The 20,695-nt window shown below is 32.5% G+C and overlaps 2 protein-coding genes across 4 annotated transcripts in view; one reads left to right on the top strand and one right to left on the bottom strand.

Annotated features, from left to right (window-relative positions):
- Positions 1-5,485, bottom strand: part of LOC143055525 (uncharacterized) — a 62,094-nt gene extending 56,609 nt beyond the window's left edge. Inside the window, exons 1-4 of the mRNA XM_076228685.1 lie at positions 5,369-5,485; positions 1,563-1,682; positions 641-733; positions 56-127 (exon numbers count right to left, since the gene is read on the bottom strand). Of these exons, the coding sequence (XP_076084800.1) occupies positions 56-127; positions 641-733; positions 1,563-1,682; positions 5,369-5,380 (297 nt within the window). The 5' untranslated portion in view covers positions 5,381-5,485. The remainder of the gene's footprint in view (positions 1-55; positions 128-640; positions 734-1,562; positions 1,683-5,368) is intronic.
- An 851-nt stretch (positions 5,486-6,336) lies between these two features.
- Positions 6,337-20,503, top strand: LOC143054338 (uncharacterized). 3 transcript variants are annotated; one of them, XM_076227322.1, is made up of 6 exons: positions 6,337-6,696; positions 7,563-7,643; positions 8,588-8,668; positions 12,705-12,914; positions 16,960-17,230; positions 18,042-20,503. In XM_076227322.1, the coding sequence occupies exons 3-5, from the start codon at positions 8,614-8,616 to the stop codon at positions 16,986-16,988; spliced, it is 294 nt and encodes a 97-aa protein (XP_076083437.1). In that variant the 5' UTR covers positions 6,337-6,696; positions 7,563-7,643; positions 8,588-8,613; the 3' UTR covers positions 16,989-17,230; positions 18,042-20,503. The 3 variants fall into 3 exon arrangements, with proteins under 3 accessions (XP_076083437.1, XP_076083435.1, XP_076083436.1); XM_076227320.1 differs by lacking the exons at positions 6,337-6,696; positions 7,563-7,643; positions 12,705-12,914; XM_076227321.1 differs by lacking the exons at positions 6,337-6,696; positions 7,563-7,643; positions 8,588-8,668; positions 12,705-12,914 and adding an exon at positions 12,927-13,399.
- The last annotated feature ends 192 nt before the right edge of the window (positions 20,504-20,695 follow it).

The following is a 20,695-nucleotide window of genomic DNA, read 5'->3' as shown; positions in this document are numbered from 1 at the left end:
TCATTGCAAAAGCCAGAAAATACACAACAAAGATTTTAAATCATCTGATACTTACATTTTCCACAAACTGTGTATTGGCCAGCATAATGAAATCATTGAAAACATTGTGTACTCTTACACCTGTCATCTGAAAATATAATAAAAATAATTTTAACTGTTGTCATAAGTGCTGTGTTAAGAAAATAAGATGTTAGTGCATGGAGGTTAAGATTTCGTTTCACAACTGAGCTTCTTTTTTTTACATTTTTTACACTAAAGTATACATATGATTATAAGGCTGTTAGATGTTAACTTTTTTCTCAATTTTACACCACAGAGGAAATTTCTCTTCTTATTATATGTGCAGTAAGATAACTAGCATTGACAACTTTATCACTCCTGTCAACAGAAAATTATCAGTAAAAAAAAAAATATCAAAAGAATCTTCCTTTCTATTGTTCTACATGTTCTACATTCAAATTGGCTAAAATTGTTATGGACAAAATATGGAGCTCAAAGCCTGTTCTCAATATTATACAATATTTTAAAATAACTTCATATGCTAGGAGAATTTAATTAGACGTCATCAACCTTTATTCAATATACAGAATTTTCTAGTATTTTTATATCAATAATATTATGAATATATTGTTTATATTACCTTTGTTTCATGAAGAAGGCCGTCAACCTCTTTTCCAATCTCATGCACTCTCGAGATCATTTGTTGAGAAAAATCTTGTAAATGATGTAGTAACTATAACAAATAATCATGAATCTTTAAAAAAATATTTTTTTGTCAACAAAAAGATAGATAAATTTTGAATTCTTCAAACTTTTAATCATTTGCCACATTTAAATTAGTTTGTAATAGTGCAGGATCTGAAAAGACAGATTACAGTGTAATTTTTTTTTTTTATTATTCAAATAACATGACTATCACATTACTATAACATGTATAAAGAACAAATTTTCTTATAAGTAAGTATATTTTCTCAATCGTAATTTCAAACTTTAATCAACATAAAGCCTTCATGAAGAAATTAAAGTGAGCAAATGTACAGCTACATGCAAGAAAAGAGTATACTTTAAACTTCAGAAATTAATGCATGCAATTAAATCTTGACCTCTAGCATGTCTAGCAGAAATACAAAATCTAATTAATGTGATTGTACTTTTTTTACGAAGGAAAGTCAAAGTATGAAAGTTTTTTATTTTTGTGAATCTGATACTGTTGTATTAGTGGCATACATTAATAAAAACATGACAAACATTGCAATAATTTTTGAATTTAAAGCATTACAAATAAAAGAATGAAAGACAAAAAGTAGTGAAAATGCCTTTAAATGACAAATGCAAGATGCTTTCAAAAATAATGTTCATATTGGGTTTTTTCCATTGTTCTATTAGCATCATTTGAACCCTGAAGTTTTTCTATGTTGATGGGTAAATATAACATGAATCTTAATTCTAATTCTTAACTTCATGGTCTATGCTTTGCGAATACATAAAACTTCATAAAATTGACAAGGAAAACAGAGCTTCTGTTATTTAACTGACATCATAGATAAATACTGTTATCCTACCCCAGCATCGCCAGCAAGGGACCAGTTGTTGGCATTCTTCCTCATCTCATCCATGGTCCAGGATTTTTCCCAAAGCCTTGTACCATTGCTAGGGGATTCTCCAGCTACTGGACCATTCATCTACAAATAGAAGAAACACTATTTATGTTTTATGTTCATTATATTTGGTGTTTATGAATTGTTTTAATTAAATGGTGTCACAACATTTGAATTCAGTAAACAAAAGGGAATTCAGTTAACAACAAGTTGAACTGTGGGCAACTTGCAAAATGAACAGTCTTTAATATGTATTTTTTCCAGTTTTAGAAAAGGAATTAGACCTCAGAAATTAATTTTTAAAAAGCTTTCATAGCCTTGCACATCATGTACATTTAACATTTTTAATATATTCCATTGTATTTGTTAATCGATCTGTTCAGAAGTAATGAAACATATTTCTTTTAGAGTTTGCTGTATTTTCCCCCTTAAAAAAAATGCCATTCCATTCGAATTACTGTGCAGGGCTCACACTACTTCAGAATTATAGGGAGAAGTGACTTCTCTTTTTGAAACTGATAGGGAGAAGTGGTGAGATTTGAAAGAGAAGTGCTCATTCGCGCGGGTGCGCTACAATGTTTGGATTTTACAATAGTATAAAGGGCCATATGTAAATAATGTTCTTTTTATGTTGTTCAATTCATATGAGTAAAAAATTACAATTAAAGTAACATTTGAAATTAAAAGTTGTTTAAGTTTTACTAAGGTTCTTGTGAGAAACTACCAACTAAATATCTAGCACTAACAAAAAAAAATTATTTTAATAAATGTAAAGAAATTATATCAATTACAATTTAATTAAAAATTATCTTGTTTATGAAATTCAGTGTTTCTCATAAAAAAAATATAAAAGTTATTAAGCTGGGCCATAATATATTGATATTAGTATAATAGTCTCTGAGTTAAGCAACTTTAATCAATAGTTTGAAACATTCATAAAAAATATAGGGAATTATATACACCAATCAATTAGATGTAACCAAAAGTCTCTTAATGCGTGTGGGATGCGTAATTTTTCCCTTTGGGATCAATATTCTTCTGTCAGCTGTTCCATCCGTGCGTCCGTAGTAATTATTGTAAAAGTACGGATTTCGGTCATAGCTGGTCCGGTTGAAGTCCGTAGTTTAGAAATCGGTCAATGGCGGACGAATGCAAGAAAATTTACAAAAATAAACGATGTTTGACAAGTTATTTGGAAAGGAACATGACGGTTTTAATGCAATAAATGGATTAAACATTTACTGGAGGCAACTTTTATCACGTTTAAATGAAGTAACAAACTTATTTTGCCGCCGAAATTTAGGTTGATGTACGTTTTCGAGTAACAAGCACCGGAACTTACGAAAATGCACGAAGTGATAAAAAGTTGTATTTTTATCAAATAACCTGATACACACTGCGAAAACAATGCTTCAACCTCTTTTCTAAAGATAATGAATAGTTTATGTCTGAATTTCTTTAATTATCAGTAAAAAATTGATGTTTCATCAACTTGGTAAAAATTGAAAATGTCCGATGACGGAAGCGACTGAAAGCGACTTTCGTCAAGAACAGGGCGACTTGTTTTCGCTTTTGGGGGTCGGGGAAAGCGAAGTGACAGTCGGGAGGGCGACTTCTTCGCCTAAGTCGCCTGGTAGCGTGAGCCCTGCTGTGAATTTAAAACGAAAAATGTTTTGACACTGGAAAAAAGCACTAATTTGAGGAATAGTTTCTGGGGTGGTGGACTATTACAAATATAATGGTTGGGACACAATCTGTTTAAAAATAATTGACTTTTTTAGACTTGATTTCAAACAACTGCATGAAGCATGAATTCTTGCTGAACTTCATCATACATTGTATACAGAGATACATGCAACTTACTTGGGCTCATGACTTTCGTAACCAAATTTATTTCCCATGGCCTACATACATGACATATATGTTTGCGATTCCAAATGTAAAAAAGAGGTATTCAGATTTTTGTCTGCATTGTTTATTTTAGAATGTTTTGTTTTATGATTATAATGGTATAATTTGGTATAAAAAATTTAATTCAGTGATACATGATTATGATATACATACATTGTACATGTATCGTCGTGTCATATGTTATGGTATGTCAAATGTTTTCGTATCATTCATATTTTATCGGTTTTGATTGCACACGCATATTTTGAGACGTTTTTTTTTCGGTTTCAATATCTAAAACAACAACACCACTACAACTTGACAAATCTAAACCATATTCAAAGTCGCTTTTAAAGACTTTAGAATAAATTTAATAAAACTGACCTATTTAGCCATTTTTATTTAATGTCAAAAATATGCATCGCTAGAATAGTTGTTGAAAAAATTCTGAAGGGTTAAAATTAAGTCCAGATATGTTTTTAGCCTGTCAGACACAGGATCTTCAAGACATGTGACTGTCATGTGTTTTTTTTTTTACGTTTTAATTACAAACCAGGGAGTTAAAATTAACAGGGTTCTTATATAAAATGGTTGTTCAAACTCCATTCATTCAATATTCTATTGACAATTCTTTTTATATATCCTTAATACATAAAGAGAAAAACAGTCTTAGCTTTTCACATTTAATCATAAACTTTAAAAATTGCATTTGTAATTCCCCAAATAATGTCTTTAGTAGAAACCCAGTGCCAATCTGAAAAAAAAATCAAAATTTAACGATTTCAGCACATGAAACACCAACCTCTAACTATTAACTAGTAATTTATTTTTAGTACTGAAAAGTATTAAATAACTTTTTTCATGATTCAAGCGATCACCAGAACCACGACTTTAGAAAATAGTCTTTTCTGGGTTTTATAGTCATTTCCTGTCCGTGCACTAATTAAATTTTTATGTCATACGAAAACATATGACACCGTTTTTTTGACATACAAAAATCGCAAAGTAATCGAAAACAGTAAAAAATTGTAGTAAGCCTCGACGAAAAAAACTAGATACCTAAAATCGTTCTACAGGACATGCTTTTTGGATTTGAGAAAACACCTGAATAAAAACTCAACAGTGAAAACCGTACGCAGTGAAAGTTGGGCCACCCTTAAAAAAATTGTTTGTTTGGCATTGCCGCCCCACACTATCAGCAGGTTGATGTAAGGCGTCAAAGAAAAAAATTATAATAGCCTTTCAAGACGTCATAATTATTTGGACTAAGGGAGATGCTTTCCCCTGCCGGCCTCTTTGACATTACTTTTGGCAGACTTTTCCTATTCCATGTCATTTAAATGTTTGCTCCCAATACAGTGTAAGGCAAGCGCTTTTAAGATCGTGATTTGAAATAAGTAAAGCCAGGAACAAACTCGGTAGATACGATCAAATTCCGGCACAATTTCGATTTTTTATATATATAAAAAAAAAAAATTCTGAAACGCAAATAAAATTATTTGGGCGGCAAGTTTTTCAGTGGGTCGGGCGGCAATGCCAAACAAATGAAATTTTATTTTAGGCCTTGTAATTAGTATGAAAACACATCACACGATGATAAGAGTTAGACAAATAATTGTATTTGAAAATGAAAGTTATAAATATTTCCCAGTTTAAAGGTTAAATTCATCATGTTCATGGTGTTTCCTTTTAATGTGGATGTTAGTTGAACCCTATGTATGTGTATTGTGATCATTTGTAATAAAGTTTTGCGGATATAATTTTACAATGTCAACAAAATTTAACCATGTTTGCAGTTGATTTATGACTCTTTAAATATGTTCGGTGCAATGTCAGTGTTTACATCTTGATACTAATGTTTCCTCATGTTTTCTGTTTACCTCTTGTTCCATTATAATATTATTTTGATGTATAAATGATTAAATGTGGGTGTTCATCTATTTGTATTTTTCCATTTCCTGTGGTCTGTCACATGATCACAGTAAATTATCTCCCTTTAAGAGCCAGTCTGCCATAAAACCATGCAAAATCTCATATTTCGTCCAAATTGGTAGTTACAACTTGGCAACATTATATATATTTCCAAAATCTTTGGGTATTTAGGAGTTAAGATGAAATTTTTTTTTTTTGTTAATTTACACTATTTCCCATTTAACAGCCTAATTTGCATATTTGGGAATTATTTAAAAAAAATGCAAAAAAAATCACCATATTTAGGTACTTTTTAAAGGTCTGGATAATTGATATATCTCTTAAATATAACATTATTTTGTTATATTTTGCAAAGAACATCATTAAATTACCAAAAAAAAATGCATGTTGAGATTTTTTTATGTTTTGGCAGGTTGCCAGAGAGGTTCGTGCAACAGATGTATTAGATAACTTGCATATAATACATGTACTCAGTAGGAGTTTTCTCTCAAGATCATATATTTTTTTTTGAACTTTTATTCTTTTTTTAAAGGTGCATATCAGTTCTAAGACACAAAAAAAATTTGAGCCTGGCAAATAACGGGAAGTTAGTAAAAAATGCACCCCAAATATCTATAAAATGCACTAATTCTAATAGTTTTTGCCCCTTAATATTTTAACTAAAACTGATCAAAGTAGACTTATATTGATTTATTTTATGCAGAAAAATTATTTCTGTCTAAATATCATTTTTTTAAAGTTATTCTGCAAAATTTAACATTAAGTTACCCAAAGGTAGCCTCGATGTTATGGTTGTGGTTGGATTATCTCCCTTAGTGGAAATCTTTAACTGGCAAGATGGCAGCTTCCAGTGATGGAAAAGCAGAAGTATCTATTCGATGCGATTTTTCTCACCTTCAAGGTTGTTGTGGACAATCAAAACACTATTCTTCCATTCATTTAGAAAATGTTTATCAATGTACAAAGGACACAACCACGCACTTTCAATCTCTTCACTGCACTGATGCCTCTTTGACTTTATCCAACTCTCAGTTCCAAGAAGGACTTTTGATTTTATATAGAAGTGGTATTTTTTCAATTGATCGTGCGTCTTTAAATTTGTCCATATGTCCATGGCACAGAGACTTTTTTGGGATTTATTGGCGGGACAATTCAGCAAAGTGCAAATTTAAAGAACATCCTGCTGGCAGTAAGGCAAAAGCTGTAAGAGGAACAACACCAACCCAGTCCAAAGAATACTGGCTTTTGAAAAGAGAACTCATTCCAATTGGATCAGGTAAAAATCGAATATAAAAGTCTTTTGCTAATTACAAAATAGTGAGGTATGACCTGAGGGGGGATAGGACCTTTCTCCTGACTCTGGGAAGGGTATTTTTAATCTTGGTGTTTCAGAATTGATCCTTTTGGGATCTGGGAATTTTTGTTTCGAATTTCTGAATGTCGGGATTTAAATCTATTTAATTTCCTGACCTCAGGATTTCGTGTTTTTAAGCCCTGGATTACAGTATCAGGACCCCTCGAACCCCCCTCTTACCTGATACTCTTTATTTTCATTGACATTTTGTGTGGCCATGGATGCAGTGTATTTCTTAATCTGGTCGTTTCCAACCTATTCATTCGTAACTAACTAGGTAATTTTGTAACCGAGACATGTCTCAACTCTATAAAAAGTAAAATCACAAAAATGCTGAACTCTCAAAATCAAATCAGAGAGTCCCTATTCATGGCAAAATCAAATGACAAGACACATCAAAAACTAATGGTCAACAACTGTCATATTCCAGACTTGGTACAGGCATTTTCAAACCTAGAAAATGGTGAATTAAAACTGGTTTTATAACGCTAAACCTCTCACTTTGTACGACAGTCTTATCAAATTCCGTAATATATTTACAACGATGCGTGAACTAAACAGACATTTTTTTTTGTACACACAATCTGAATCACCATCTTCGATTTATAAATGCAAACTTTAAATTGCAAGACATTAGTCAAAAAATATGTCAAGATATCAAATTGTAAATTATAAATTTTTATCAAGGCATGATTGTGCTATATTGATGTTTTGAATGTGTATGGTTACATTAGCTGGCTTCATTATTCCATTTTTTATCAAAGATGTACATTAACTTTAATTTGTAGGTCTCTGCAAGCAGTGTTTTACCAAAATTAGACAAACAGTAGATGATGGGGGAATCAAAGTTGATTCAAAAGAAGATGTTGGTAAGCAAACATACATGTACATGATGTATGAGAATGTTATTGCATTTATAAAAATAAGTGGTTTGATCTCCAATGAGACAATGTTCAACAAGAGACCAGATGACATAGAAATTAACAACTATACATGTACCGACAACCACTGATGTACATGTAGGTCATCGTACTGCTATGTTGGGCTTAGAGACCACTGTAATATATCATGTATATATATATTCTACTAGTAATTAATTTAGACAACAAATGCATGACATGGACAATGTATACCTGCCAACTTTTCAAAATGCAAATGGGGGTTTTACATGCAAAATGGTTCTTATATGTTCAAAACCTACAAGGGGGCCTTCAAATATATTTTAATGTTAGTTTTTTTTTGGCTTCTTCATATACTTTTACAAGCCTGAAACCAATGTAAAATAAATTGGTTTTTTTTTAAATTGTGGACAAAATTGCTCTTTTAAAATCTCCAATTGGGAGTCTTCATGGGGGAAATCACCCGCAAATAGTGGCAGTTTGCAGGTATGACAATGGAGAAATATAATATTGATCTACATGTACATACCACAGTAGCAAACGTCTGATCCCATGAAAGTCATAATAAAAATGCTGTGGATGTTAAGTTCTCTGGTATCTTCTATAATCAGAGGCGGATTTAGACCGGGCCCCCCCTTTTTGGGAAAAAATTTGGTTGCTTATATAGGGAATCATTGAAGCGTGACTGGAGCGGGCCCCCTCTTAGGTCAGTCAGTGGGCCCCCACTTATGAAAATTTCTAGATCCGCCACTGATAATTTACTATCAATTAATCTATATATTTTCCAGCTGCAGAAAAGAGTCATGAAGTTCTAGATTAAGATTAAAATTATTCCACTTTAATGTGTAACAGAGTCTTTTCTTCTCAAACAACTGATCGCCAAATATCAAACTAGACTGCTTATTTTTTTACAGATTTGTATCAGTCGGTGCAGATTAAGATGGCATGTGACATTAATGTTGATGCAGAGAAAGTTCGTGTAGAAAATGAATCAGGTAAGTGTGTAAATAATACAATGTAATGGTAAAAGTCATTTGTAAGGATTAGCAGGGGCGGATCCAGCCATTTTTAAAAAGGGGGTTCCAAGTATATGTCCCCATTCAAATGCATTGATTGTCCCAACCCACCTTTCTGGATTTGCCACTGATTAGAATTTCAAAGATGAACCATTGTTATGCAGAAGTTCAGTGTGACATTCTTTTTTTTATATATATACAAAAAGTGAGGGTATACTGTTTAACCTCTGTCTGTCCATCTGTCAGTCCGTCGGTCTGTCCATCCACCCGTCAAATGAAAATATTTCGTCACATTTTTCTCATAAACTACAATACAAGGTTTCTGAAATTTGTTTTCAGGGTTTTTATAACTCAGCTATACTGTGTGATGAGTTTTCAGATTGATTCATCACTCTACAACATGTTGTGATATATAAACTTCCTATTGAGCAAGAATAATGAATGAGTCAGGATATACCTAGCATGACTTCCCGTACAACCCCCGTGTTATTTTAAAAACATATATTATGTTGGTTGGTTTTTCATAAGACGAAGGGCGTATCATGCGCTCTAAGCGCAGCTGTTTATTTTTTTCTTTATTTTTTTTATAGATATATTAGAGAAATGACGGAATGACAGAAAATACAATGCAATTTTCAATATAATTAATATTTCCAAATGGCATAACTCTTTTAAAGAATAGTTGATATGCACTGATTTTCGAACGTGTCCATACGATATCAGTTTTATAGAAAGTTGGCAAGAATTGTACACTTGAAAAATCTAATTAACCAGAAGTCCGGAAGGACAGACAGGGGAATGGACATGCGGTATTTTATATACGCGCTGTGGTGAAAAAAATATATAGTTATTTACCAATAAAATTACGCTATGAGAGAATGATTTTAATCGCAACTAATTGTAGATCATTGTAATATATCCAGTCCTCTCGCTATTAATTCAATCGTTTTTTCGCCAAATCAAAAATTTCAAAATTATAGTTTCTCTGTCTGGACAAAAGCATCCATTAGCAAATTGAAGATTCTCCTTTGTAAGATTTTGCTTCTGTTTCCTGACCACATAAAACAGAAGATGTGGTATAATTGCCAATTAGACAACTCTCAACAAGAGACAAACATGACACAGAAATTAACAACTATAGGTCACCGTACGGTCTTCAACAATGAGCAAAGCCCGTACCACATAGTCAGCTATAAAAGGTCCCGAAATGACAAGGTAAAACAACTCAAACGAGAAAAGTAACGGCATAATTTATGTGCTGCAATTTATGTACATAAAAAAGAAGTTCCGTTTGCAGGAGAATGCTGAGTTCACACCTAATTTGAATTAGTTTAATTCGCATTCGAAATGTTTTACGTCCTAGCGTAAATTCTAATTCAAATTGCAATGCGCGTCAAATTTGATTACTGTCCAATCGACGCTAATTATAACTTTTATAAAATTTGTATCAACAAAAACGGATTTTCTCAGTGATAAAAACGTAAATTAAAGGATATTAAGGAGTATGTGTAATGAAACAGCAGCCAACCAAACAAAACAAAACAAAGAACAACAACTAGAGGTCATCATACAGTATGAAATAATATACGAGTGTGTACAGTAAATGTACCTGTATGTCATGTTCTAAATTGCCGAGTCTTTAACTTTTGAAAGCCGTAAAAATTATCAACAGTCCGTAATAACTTTTCTTGAGATGTTTCTCACTTAGACCACAAACACAGAGAGGTATTTGTTATTCACATGATTTTACTTCCGAAAACAATGTTACCAATTTATAGTTAGTACTTTACAAGCAATATTTATACATCTGAAAAATGTCGCGGGTAATTTGAAGCGATAACGTCGAAATTGTCTGCCAGCGACGTCGTGCACTTTAGCGCTAACGTTGAGGTTACAAAGGGGTGACGCAATTTTTTAGGATTAATCGCGATTATCATGGAATCCAGCACGGTGACCTATATTTTTTATTTGAGATTTGGAGAAAGCAGGACAAAATGCAGTTTATTCAGAAAAATGATAAAAATGACATTTTCAGAAACAGTTTTTTTTCCATTTTTTTAGGTTTAGAAAAATACCACTTTGAGCATCTGGTCCGCAATGTCAAGCAAGACTTGAATAATTTTATAGTTATTCGTGTAGTGATTTATTTTTTTCTTTATTGCCACTTATCACAGCTTCAGATTGAACCAGATCTTAATAATTTACGACGAAGAATATCTGCTCCAAAAATTTTATAACATTGCCTATTTTTTTTACAAAATTGCACAAATCCCCAATTTTCAGCCTCAATTTTCTCGAAAACAAGCACGGTGACCTATGTTTTATTTTGTATTTTAGTTTATAACTCGCCAAGGCCTACAACATATTTCAAAATTATAAAAATGACATTATATCGAGAAACTGTATCGGATGCCCTTAACAAAAACTTCACTGAAACTACTAAGACAAACTTAACCAAACTTGACCACAATCATCATTAAGGTATCTAGTTTAAAAAATGTGTCCAATGGTCCTGACCACCATCCAAGATGATCGACTTGGCTAAAAATAGAACATTGGTTTAAAAGGCATTAAGTGAAACTAAAGCATTCAGAGCAAATCTGAGAATGATAATAATAGAATAACTAATCCAAGAATTCAAATAGAGAAAAACATTCAACGAGTGTCCAAACAACACATTAATTCACAAATGTGCGTAGCGCATGAGTTAATCATCAGTGTTGTTCAGTCACGAGTTGAATAGATTCTTAAATTTTGGTCCCATTTTCAAATTGGTCTAAATTAAGGTCCTAAGGGTCCAAAATTAAACTAAGTTTGATTTTAACAAAAATTGAATTCTTGGGGTACTTTGATATGCTGAATCTAAACATGTACTTAGATTTTTGATTATTGACCCAGTTTTCAAGTTGGTCCAAATTGGGGTCCAAAATTAAACATTGTTAGTTTTCAACAAAAATTGAATTCTTGGGTTTTTTGATATGCTGAATCTAAACATATACTTAGATTTTTTATTATGGGCCCACTTTTCAAGTTGGTCCAAATCGTGGTCCAAAATTAAACTTTGTTTGATTTCAACAAAAATTGAATCCTTGGGGTTCTTTGATATGCTGAATCTAAACATGTACTTATAATTTTTATTATGGGCCAAGTTTTCAAGTTGGTCCAAATAGTGGTCCAAAATTAAACTTGTTTGATATCAACAAAAATTGAATCCTTGGGGCTCTTTGATATGCTGATTCTAAACTTGTATTTAGATTTTTGATTATAGGCCCAGTTTTAAAGTTGGTCCAAATTTCGGTCCAAAATTAAACTTTGTTTGATTTCAACAAAAATTGTATATATGGGGTTCTTTGATATATGCTTAATCTAACCATGTATTATATTTTAGATTTTTGATGTTTGGGCCCAGTTATCAGATTGGTCCTCATTGAGGTCTAAAGGGTCCAAAATTGAACTTTATTTGATTTCATCAAAAATTGAATTCTTGGGGTTCTTTGATATGCTGAATATAACCATGTATTTCGATTTTGGATATAGGACCCTAATAGGTAATGTCCAATTTAAAATTTTAAGTTTTTTAAGTTTAAATTCTTAGACCACATTCATTATGTGTCAGAAACCTGTGTTGTGTCAACTATTTAATCACAATCCAAATTCAGAGCTGTATCAAGCTTGAATGTTGTGTCTATACTTGCCCCAATGTTCAGGCTTCAAACTCTGCGGTCGTATAAAGCTGCGCCCTGATGTTTATCAGGATGAAGTCTATCCGCCTAAACGTTTCAGACATTTGTAGGTTAATATTTCAGATACTTGACATGGTATAGCATGGACACTTAACCAGTGGATAGTTTTGGGGTTAAAGATAGTTTAGTACAGCTCGATACGCCAAAAGTACACAACATAATTTACTTTAAAAAATAGTTATTCCATATATTATGGGCATGTATCTATATTAGAATTCATTCCACTTTAATTCAAATATTTTTCATAGCAGATGTATTTCTTATATTTTCAGATAGAGATGAAAGCCAAACTTTAGATGCTGATTCTCAGACAAGTATGTTCACAACATCAACTCATTTTTCACAATCTTCAGCATCAGATTGGGAAGCCGATAACATGTCTGACAGAGAGAAACTGAACAGAGCTTTGCATATCCTTAGCAATGGAAAGCATCCACCATTTAAAAACCAACTGAATCTGGCATGGGATGAGGCATCAAAAAGTTCGAAGGCTTTTTACACAAAATTATCTTCTGAAATTATAAATTTAGTTTTAAGTTATATCGTACCTGGACAAGTCGATAAAGTTTTTGCATCTGTAGTAGAAAAGAGTAAAACTGACGAAACACAGTCAATATTACAACTGGATGTTATGACTGAAGCTCTTATTAAAGCCTACTTAGACCAGAATAGTCATCACACTCAGCTTCAAATCTTATCACTGTTTGCCCACAAATTTACAAAGCAAAAACTTTTGACTTTAATTCCTGGTGTAACTATGTCAAAGATTGATGCAGCCAGAAAGCATGCAAATTTGGAAAAACCAGGCCAAATGCTGAACACTCCAAGAATTTATAGAATGCGTCTCAGTCAGCCACAACTGATGCACTTTGTTGAATTTATATCAAGCCCAATGTACCACCAAGCTGTAGGCTATGGATCAAAAACACTGCAGCTATCGTCTGGCCTAGAGATGACAATTCCTAAGGTAGTTAGAAATATCATAACATCTAGATTGATCACCTGTTATACTGCATACTGCAAGGATCAGGGCTATGAAACATTCAGTAGATCAACATTATATAACATCCTCAACTGTTGTGTAGCATCACTGAAAAAAAATCTCCATGGACTTGACAATATAACAGCTGATGGGATGAAAGCAGTAGAAAATATTACAGACGTGATATCAAGATTACAAACATTTGGGCTAGAGGAAGAAAAAGCAGACAAATTAAGACAGATGATTTACAGTGCAAACCAACATTTAAAATTTGAGATGAAGGGCCATTTGTCATCTGAATCAACATGCATTGATCATTGCACAGTACATAGTTTAAGTGATGCATCATCAGTAAACTTTAGATCAAATTGTAACCATGAGCATACTGATGGATGTAACAATTGCTGTCTGGTGAACAATTTCTTTCATCAGATTGAAACAACATTCAAAAGTCTTGTATCATTACCAACTGATGTTATTGATGAATTTGACCATGACATCAATAGAGCAAAAGACCAAATTTTATCATGGAAGGCTCATTGTTACAGAACTGTCCACCAAGATCGAGCAAAAACTGAAGTATTAAGAAATTTACAAGACAACCAAGCATTAGTTGTGATGGATTGGGCTATGAAACTCTTACCCATCAAGCATAGAGAAGCTCAAAGTGATTTCTTTGGTAAAAAAGGGATTAGTTGGCATATATCATCTCTTATCCTGTCTGGGGATTCTAGTGACTTGAATGTTTACACATTTGTTCACGTCCTTGAATTGGGGAATCAAGGCTGGTTTTCTGTTGCCCACATTATATCAGACCTTCTACTACAGATATCCATTATTCATCCAAACATCTCAGAATTGATACTAAAATCTGACAATGCTGGCTGCTATCATTGCATACCTCTGATATCCTACATTCACAACTTAAACCTACATGGAAATATGGATATAAAGATTTCACAGTACAATTTTAGTGAGGCACAATCAGGGAAAGACATTTGTGATGCCAAAACAGCTCACTGCAAAATGCACATATTGAGGTAAGGAAAATATTACTGTAGCACATAAAATTTTGTAAGCTTGCTGTTTTTTATTTATTATTTATACAGGTAATTATAATCAGCATTATTTCTCTAATTTTGGTACTTTCTGCACATTTCTTGAGTGAATAAAGAAAAAAAGTTTCTCGTCACATGTGAAATGATATTGTTCTCAGCAAATGATGGTCAGAATTTAATTAGAACATTAAATTGTCTTGATTTCATCTTTTATCACACCACTCAAGAAATGTGCAGAAAGAACCAAAATTAGAGAAATAATGCTGATTATAATTACCTGTATGAGTTAAAAACTGCTAGCTTACAAAATTTTATGTACTACAATAATGTTTTCCTTACCTCAATATGTGCATTTTGCAGTGAGCTGTATTGGCATCACAAATGTCTGTCCCTGATTGTGCCTCACTTAAAATGTACTGTGAAATCTTTATATCAATATTTCCATGTATGTTTCAGTTTTGAATATAGGATATCAGAGGTATGCAATGATAGCCGCCAGCATTGTTAGATTTTAGTATCAATTCTGAGATGTTTGTTGAATAATGGATATCTGTAGTAGAAGGTCTGATATAATGTAGGCAACAAAAAACCAGCCATGATTCCCTAATTCAAGAAGTGAAAAAATGTGTAAGTCACTGGAATCCCCAGCATGATAAGAGTTGATATATGCCAACTAATCCCTTTTTTACCAAAGAAATCACCTTGAGCTTCTCTGTGCTTTATTGGAAGGAGTTTCATAGCCCAATCCATCACAACTAATGCTTGGTTGTCTTGCAAATTTCTTAATCATGTTAATGCTTCAGTCTTTGCTCTATCTTGGTGGACAGTTCTGAAGCAATGAGCCTTCCATGATAAAATTTGGTCTGTTAACATCATGGTCAAATTCATGAATAAGGCCTAAAGTAAAATATTGTTTGTTTCCCCAATACCTAGCAACCCTGTGCAAAAATGGTCCAACTCATAAAATTTTATTGTCGTAACTAAATATTATTTTATTCATTTCTGATTTTCGGGCTTGCCGGATCATTTAATAATATTCAGGCTTGGCAGGGTCGGGATTGGGGAAACCAAGAATATATCAATTTAGGCCTTATATCAGTTGGTAAGGATACAAGACTTTTGAATGTTGTTTCAATCTGATGAAAGAAATTGTTCACCAGACAGCAATTGTTACATCCATCAGTATGCTCATGGTTACAATTTGCTCTAAATTTAATGATGATGCATCACTTAAACTATGGACTGTATAATGATCAATACATGTTGATTCAGATGACAAATGGCCCTTCATCTCAAACTTTAAATGTTGGTTTGCCCTACAAATCATCTGTCTTAATTTTTCTGTTTTTTCTTCCTCTAGCCCAAATGTTTGTAATCTTGATATCACGTCTGTAATATTTTCAACTGCTTTCATCCCATCAGCTGTTATATTGTCAAGTCCATGGAGATTTTTTTTCAGTGATGCTTCACAACAGTAATGCAACAACGTGTGTAACGTTTATTTTGATTTGATAATGTCACTTGTTTACATGGCATCAATTGACAATTGATGCTATGGGACGTACGTGCAAGCGCAGACGTCATGTGTCCGATTTTAAATACATATTTTAACGTTGTTTTCAGTCAGTTTCATTAGAATGGAGACAACAATATTGTTGTTTAAGCTCTGACTGGGGAATTAATGGTCGCAAATACCTGTTTACTGTCTCTGCTAAGGCGTCACCAGTAAACTTTATTTGCAACCAACAAATCCCCAATTGATACCGTAGGAACTGATAATACATTACAGTTATCTCCTAAATTAAGGGTGTTATATAATGTTGATATACTGAATGTTTCATAGCCCTGATCCTTGCAGTATGCAGTATAACATGTGATCAATCTAGACGTTATGATATTTCTAACTACATTAGGAATTGTCATTTCTAGGCCAGAAGAAAGCTGCAGTGTTTTTGATCCGTAGCCTAGCTTGGTGGTACATTGGGCTTGATATAAATTCAACAAAGTGCATCAGTTGTGCTTGACTGATGCGCAATCTATAAATTCTTGGAGTGTTCAGCATTTGGCCTGTTTTTTTTCCAATTTGCATGCTTTCTGGCTGCATCAATTACACCGGGAATTAAAGTCATGAGTTTTTGCTTTGTAAATTTGTGTGCAAACCGTGATAAGATTTTTTTAATTGGTCCTCATTCATGTCATTAAGGACCAAATGGTCCAAATTAAACTTAGTTTGATTTTGACACAAATAAAATTCAAGGTATCCTTTGATATGATGAACCTGAGCATGTTTTTATATTTACCCTTCTGGACAAAGCTTTCCAGCTTATTCGAATGAGGATCCAAAAATAAAAACTTTGTTTGCTTTAAAAAAAAAAATGTTTGTGGTACTTTGCATGTTTCATATGCTGAATCTAGCCATGTATTTAGATATTACATTTCAGGCCCAGTTATCAAATTCATGCAATAATTTTTTTTTTTCTTTTTCAGATATACAGGTGAGGGTCATGATGTTTTGACACCAGAAGACATGATTACAGCTTTAAATTCAAATGGTGGTGTAAAAGGAGTGTTTGCATCTGTAATTGCTGTTGACCAGAAGTATGAAATAAAGACCAAGGCAAAGATACCAAACATCAGTTCTATGAACAATTTTGAATTTCAAGCCTATGGAGTGGTAGTGCGACGTGCTTATCAAATAGGAAAAGGCCAATGTTACCAATTAGATAAGACAATTCCTGTTCCACTTAAAGGATTCAAGGTATATACATACAGGCCAACGTTTTGAAGTAAATAACTTTTATATTACCTGTACTAAGTCATGGTAGTGAGGTTGTCAAAATGGTTGTAGGATTAAGTTCAAGGTCAAACTTTTATTAAAGTTCAAAATTGCAGACCCATATTTTATGCTTCATTGACTGACATTAAAGTTTAAATACATGTTCATATCTGAGCAACTATACATGGTAGGATCATCCAGCCTTATATTCACATTATACATCAGACACAGACTTGGATGCTAAAGGTACTTCAATACCGGTAGTTCACCTCAACTTTATAGATGTAAACTTAAAACTGCTGATGTAGGAAAGAGTTAATTAATAACCAACCAACATTTGTAATCCCGACAAATATAATGTGGCATATTTAATTGAATTTGTTGCATGAATGTTCGATCCTTTTGATTATGAATGAAATATTTCAATTAGGGCGTATTCTTCATAATTGCATGTTTAAAAGACATACAATTTTTTCTCTTCTTGCCTTGCAAAAAGTATTAAGAATGTAAAATGGGGAATGTGTCAAAAATACTGCAGCTAATAAAAAGTTGGGAAACAGCCAAAGCAGACCTTTTGGTCTTTAAAAGCAAGGTTACTCCGGATTCCAAAGGCTAGCAGCAACAGGATCCTAAAAACATGTAAAACAATTTTAGAAATGGACATTACACTGAACTCAGAAACATATAAAAGTATGTCAATTCCTTAATATTTGTTTCATAATGTTGTAAATATATATATATATATACATGATATATAGAAATCAAAAATTAATTGATTTTTTTTATTTTCCAGATGGTTGTCCCATTTCCAGAATTTGTAGAAGAACACCATGGAAAAGTGGCAGCATTAAAAGAAAGTGTTGACATGAACGAAAACAACAATCAAAACAGTAATGTCACTGAAAATATGTTAGAAAATGATGAGCTAGAAAATGAGAACTGTGATGGCCTTTTTGCATGCCCTGAACAGAGCTGTGTTAAAGAGTATACACATCCCCGATTTCTGGAGTCACATATTTGTAGAGGAAATCATGTCTACAGTAAAAATGAAAATAGTTATGACAAGGTCAAAAAAATTTGGTCTGAAAAGTGTATAGCAGTAGATAGGCAGTATAAGGTATTGGTAAAATCTGTATCGTCAGAAGTTTCAGAGACCAAGGAAGGATGGGCACTGAAAACATCCAGGCCTTGCAAACGATTCACAAAAAAGGTTAAAGACTACCTTTACAACATCTACCTGAATTGTGGCACAACTGGGAAGAGACCTAACTTTGATAGATTGTCAATAGAGTTGAAAATGCAAAGAATTGAAAATGGAACAAAAATGTTTTCTAGGGAGGAATGGCTTTCTCCATCCCAAATTCGAAGTCTCTTTGCAAATTATGTAAAACTTGGTTCACCAGTATTGATAAAACCAGAAATAATTGAAGATGATGAGGAAATTTACAATGTTCTGCAGGAAATAGAGACCCTTGAATACCATAATGGAATTTCAGAGTTGGTAACAACTATTGGTTCTCAGTTTGAGTAACTTTGAACTCTTCATGTAGCAACACATGTATCTGTTATCATGTTTATTTGTAATTTAAACTAATGCTAGAACTTTAAGACAATCATTGTCCATAGAGGTTGTGAACATGCTTCGCCACTGTTGGTTTTTTTTTCAAGATATTCTGAATCCTCTGGTTTCATCCATGTAGTGCCATTAAAAGTTTTGCCTGCAAACTCTCTACTTTTCTTTTTATAATTTGTTTACATGTATAATTTAAAAAAAAACTGCTTTTTTAATAAACCTTTAAAATACTTGTTATTTTCATTTTTTTCCCTTGTTTTGTACATGTATACGTAAGTGCCAATGAAAAATATATGAACAAAATTTTCAGCCAAAATTTCATTGTTTTATATCTTGGAAAACAAACACACAAACCATTAATTTTTTCTGGCATTTTAGTTCCTTTTTTTCATATACTTTCAATTGATGACAGTCTTTTAAAAAGCTTGTTACATAAAACAGATTTGTGAATATACTTGTACTTCAAAATATCTACCTCTTTAAAACTTTTGATCACCCATCGAGTGCCTAGATTAGAAAGTTGTGTCTATCAGAGCTTATCTAAAATAATGTGGCCATTTCTTTTTATCTACGAAAAAAGTAAATATGTGCCATATAAAAGTTTTTGGTTTATATCTCAAATTAAATCCAGATAAAAGAAAGACAGTTGAGGTGGCCCTGCTTCTTCAAAATTCAAAAGCTTTTCCAAGATTATCTTGAATGTCTTTAATCCCCTCTCCAAAGACCATCTCTTTTCTGTTTGTTGATACTTTGAGATTTTGATGTTTAGTCTCCTAATGATGAAGTAGAAGTGGACTTAGGTTTGCACTGTGTCTGTCTGTCAGTTTGGCATATCAGATTTTTTTGTGCTTGTAGATTTTAATTTGATATTTGATTTATTGATTTATCATGACAAGTTACAGGTCAAATTCATTTTTCACGCTTTAAGCTTTTCTCTTTGTTCAGTTAAAGCCCTTTCTTTAGAATTAAATTTTTTGATAAAATACTTATTCATCATGTTCATTAGAAGATTTCTGTTCAAACGAAAATAACTCATTTTTTTAAAGACAAAATGACATTTTGGTATTTTCCTTTTCTTTGGTATTTAGTGGTTCAATTTTGTTCCAGTCTGATATTTGTGTGCAGAGTTGTGGTCTTTGGACATGTAAAATTCACTCAGATAATCACATTTCAAAAAGTTTTTTGGTTATGCTTGAAGATTTTGTCTTGATATTTTTATGAAGTTTACACCATGACAAATTATAGATCAAGTTAAAATTTTGTTCAGTTGCAATGAATTTGTAACGGGTTAGGGACTATGTACATGTATTGCCATGCAATAATCACAGAATGCTTGTTTTTATCAAAATTTTATCAACTCTGATGCTGCAAAATTCTTTGATATTTATTTATAATAGATATTGATAACTTTATTATGTTAAATTTTTTCAGATCTATCATACTTTTATTCTTTTTTGCTAATACCTTATAATATTAAGCTTTATCATGTTCATGCATGACTAAAAACTTGTATTTAGACCATTTTGCACGTTTTTCTTTACGGTATACCACCAAAATATTATATAAACAGTAAAATCATAACCATTTTAATGGCAATGTCTGCTCAACAGTTTAACCATTTATCTGTGTATATTTGTTTTTATTACATGTGGTTATGAAATAAATTTTATTGCAATTTGAAATATTTGTGTTTGTCTCAGCTGGTAGTAATAGACCAACTGTATCTTACATGTCTTATTTGCAAGTCTCAAGTTGCTAGAGATTACATTCTAGGAGGAAACTGAACAAACTCCCAGAAGTGACATAGGGATTATAAGTATCTCTTGTATCTGGTTCATGTCCCGTCACAAAATTTCAGTTGCACTTTTATGAGG

The sequence above is a fragment of the Mytilus galloprovincialis genome, chromosome 12 (assembly GCF_965363235.1).
Source record: "Mytilus galloprovincialis chromosome 12, xbMytGall1.hap1.1, whole genome shotgun sequence".
NCBI classification, from domain to species: domain Eukaryota; kingdom Metazoa; phylum Mollusca; class Bivalvia; order Mytilida; family Mytilidae; genus Mytilus; species Mytilus galloprovincialis.
This window is presented reverse-complemented; position numbering and strand designations above follow the sequence as displayed.

Coding starts and splice junctions, on each gene's coding strand:
- LOC143054338 (XM_076227320.1), top strand. CDS start 17,000: ATGATTACAGCTTTAAATTCAAATGGTGGTGTAAAAGGAGTGTTTGCA. Junction 17,231..18,041: donor TTCCACTTAAAGGATTCAAG/GTATATACATAC, acceptor TTTATTTTCCAG/ATGGTTGTCCCATTTCCAGA.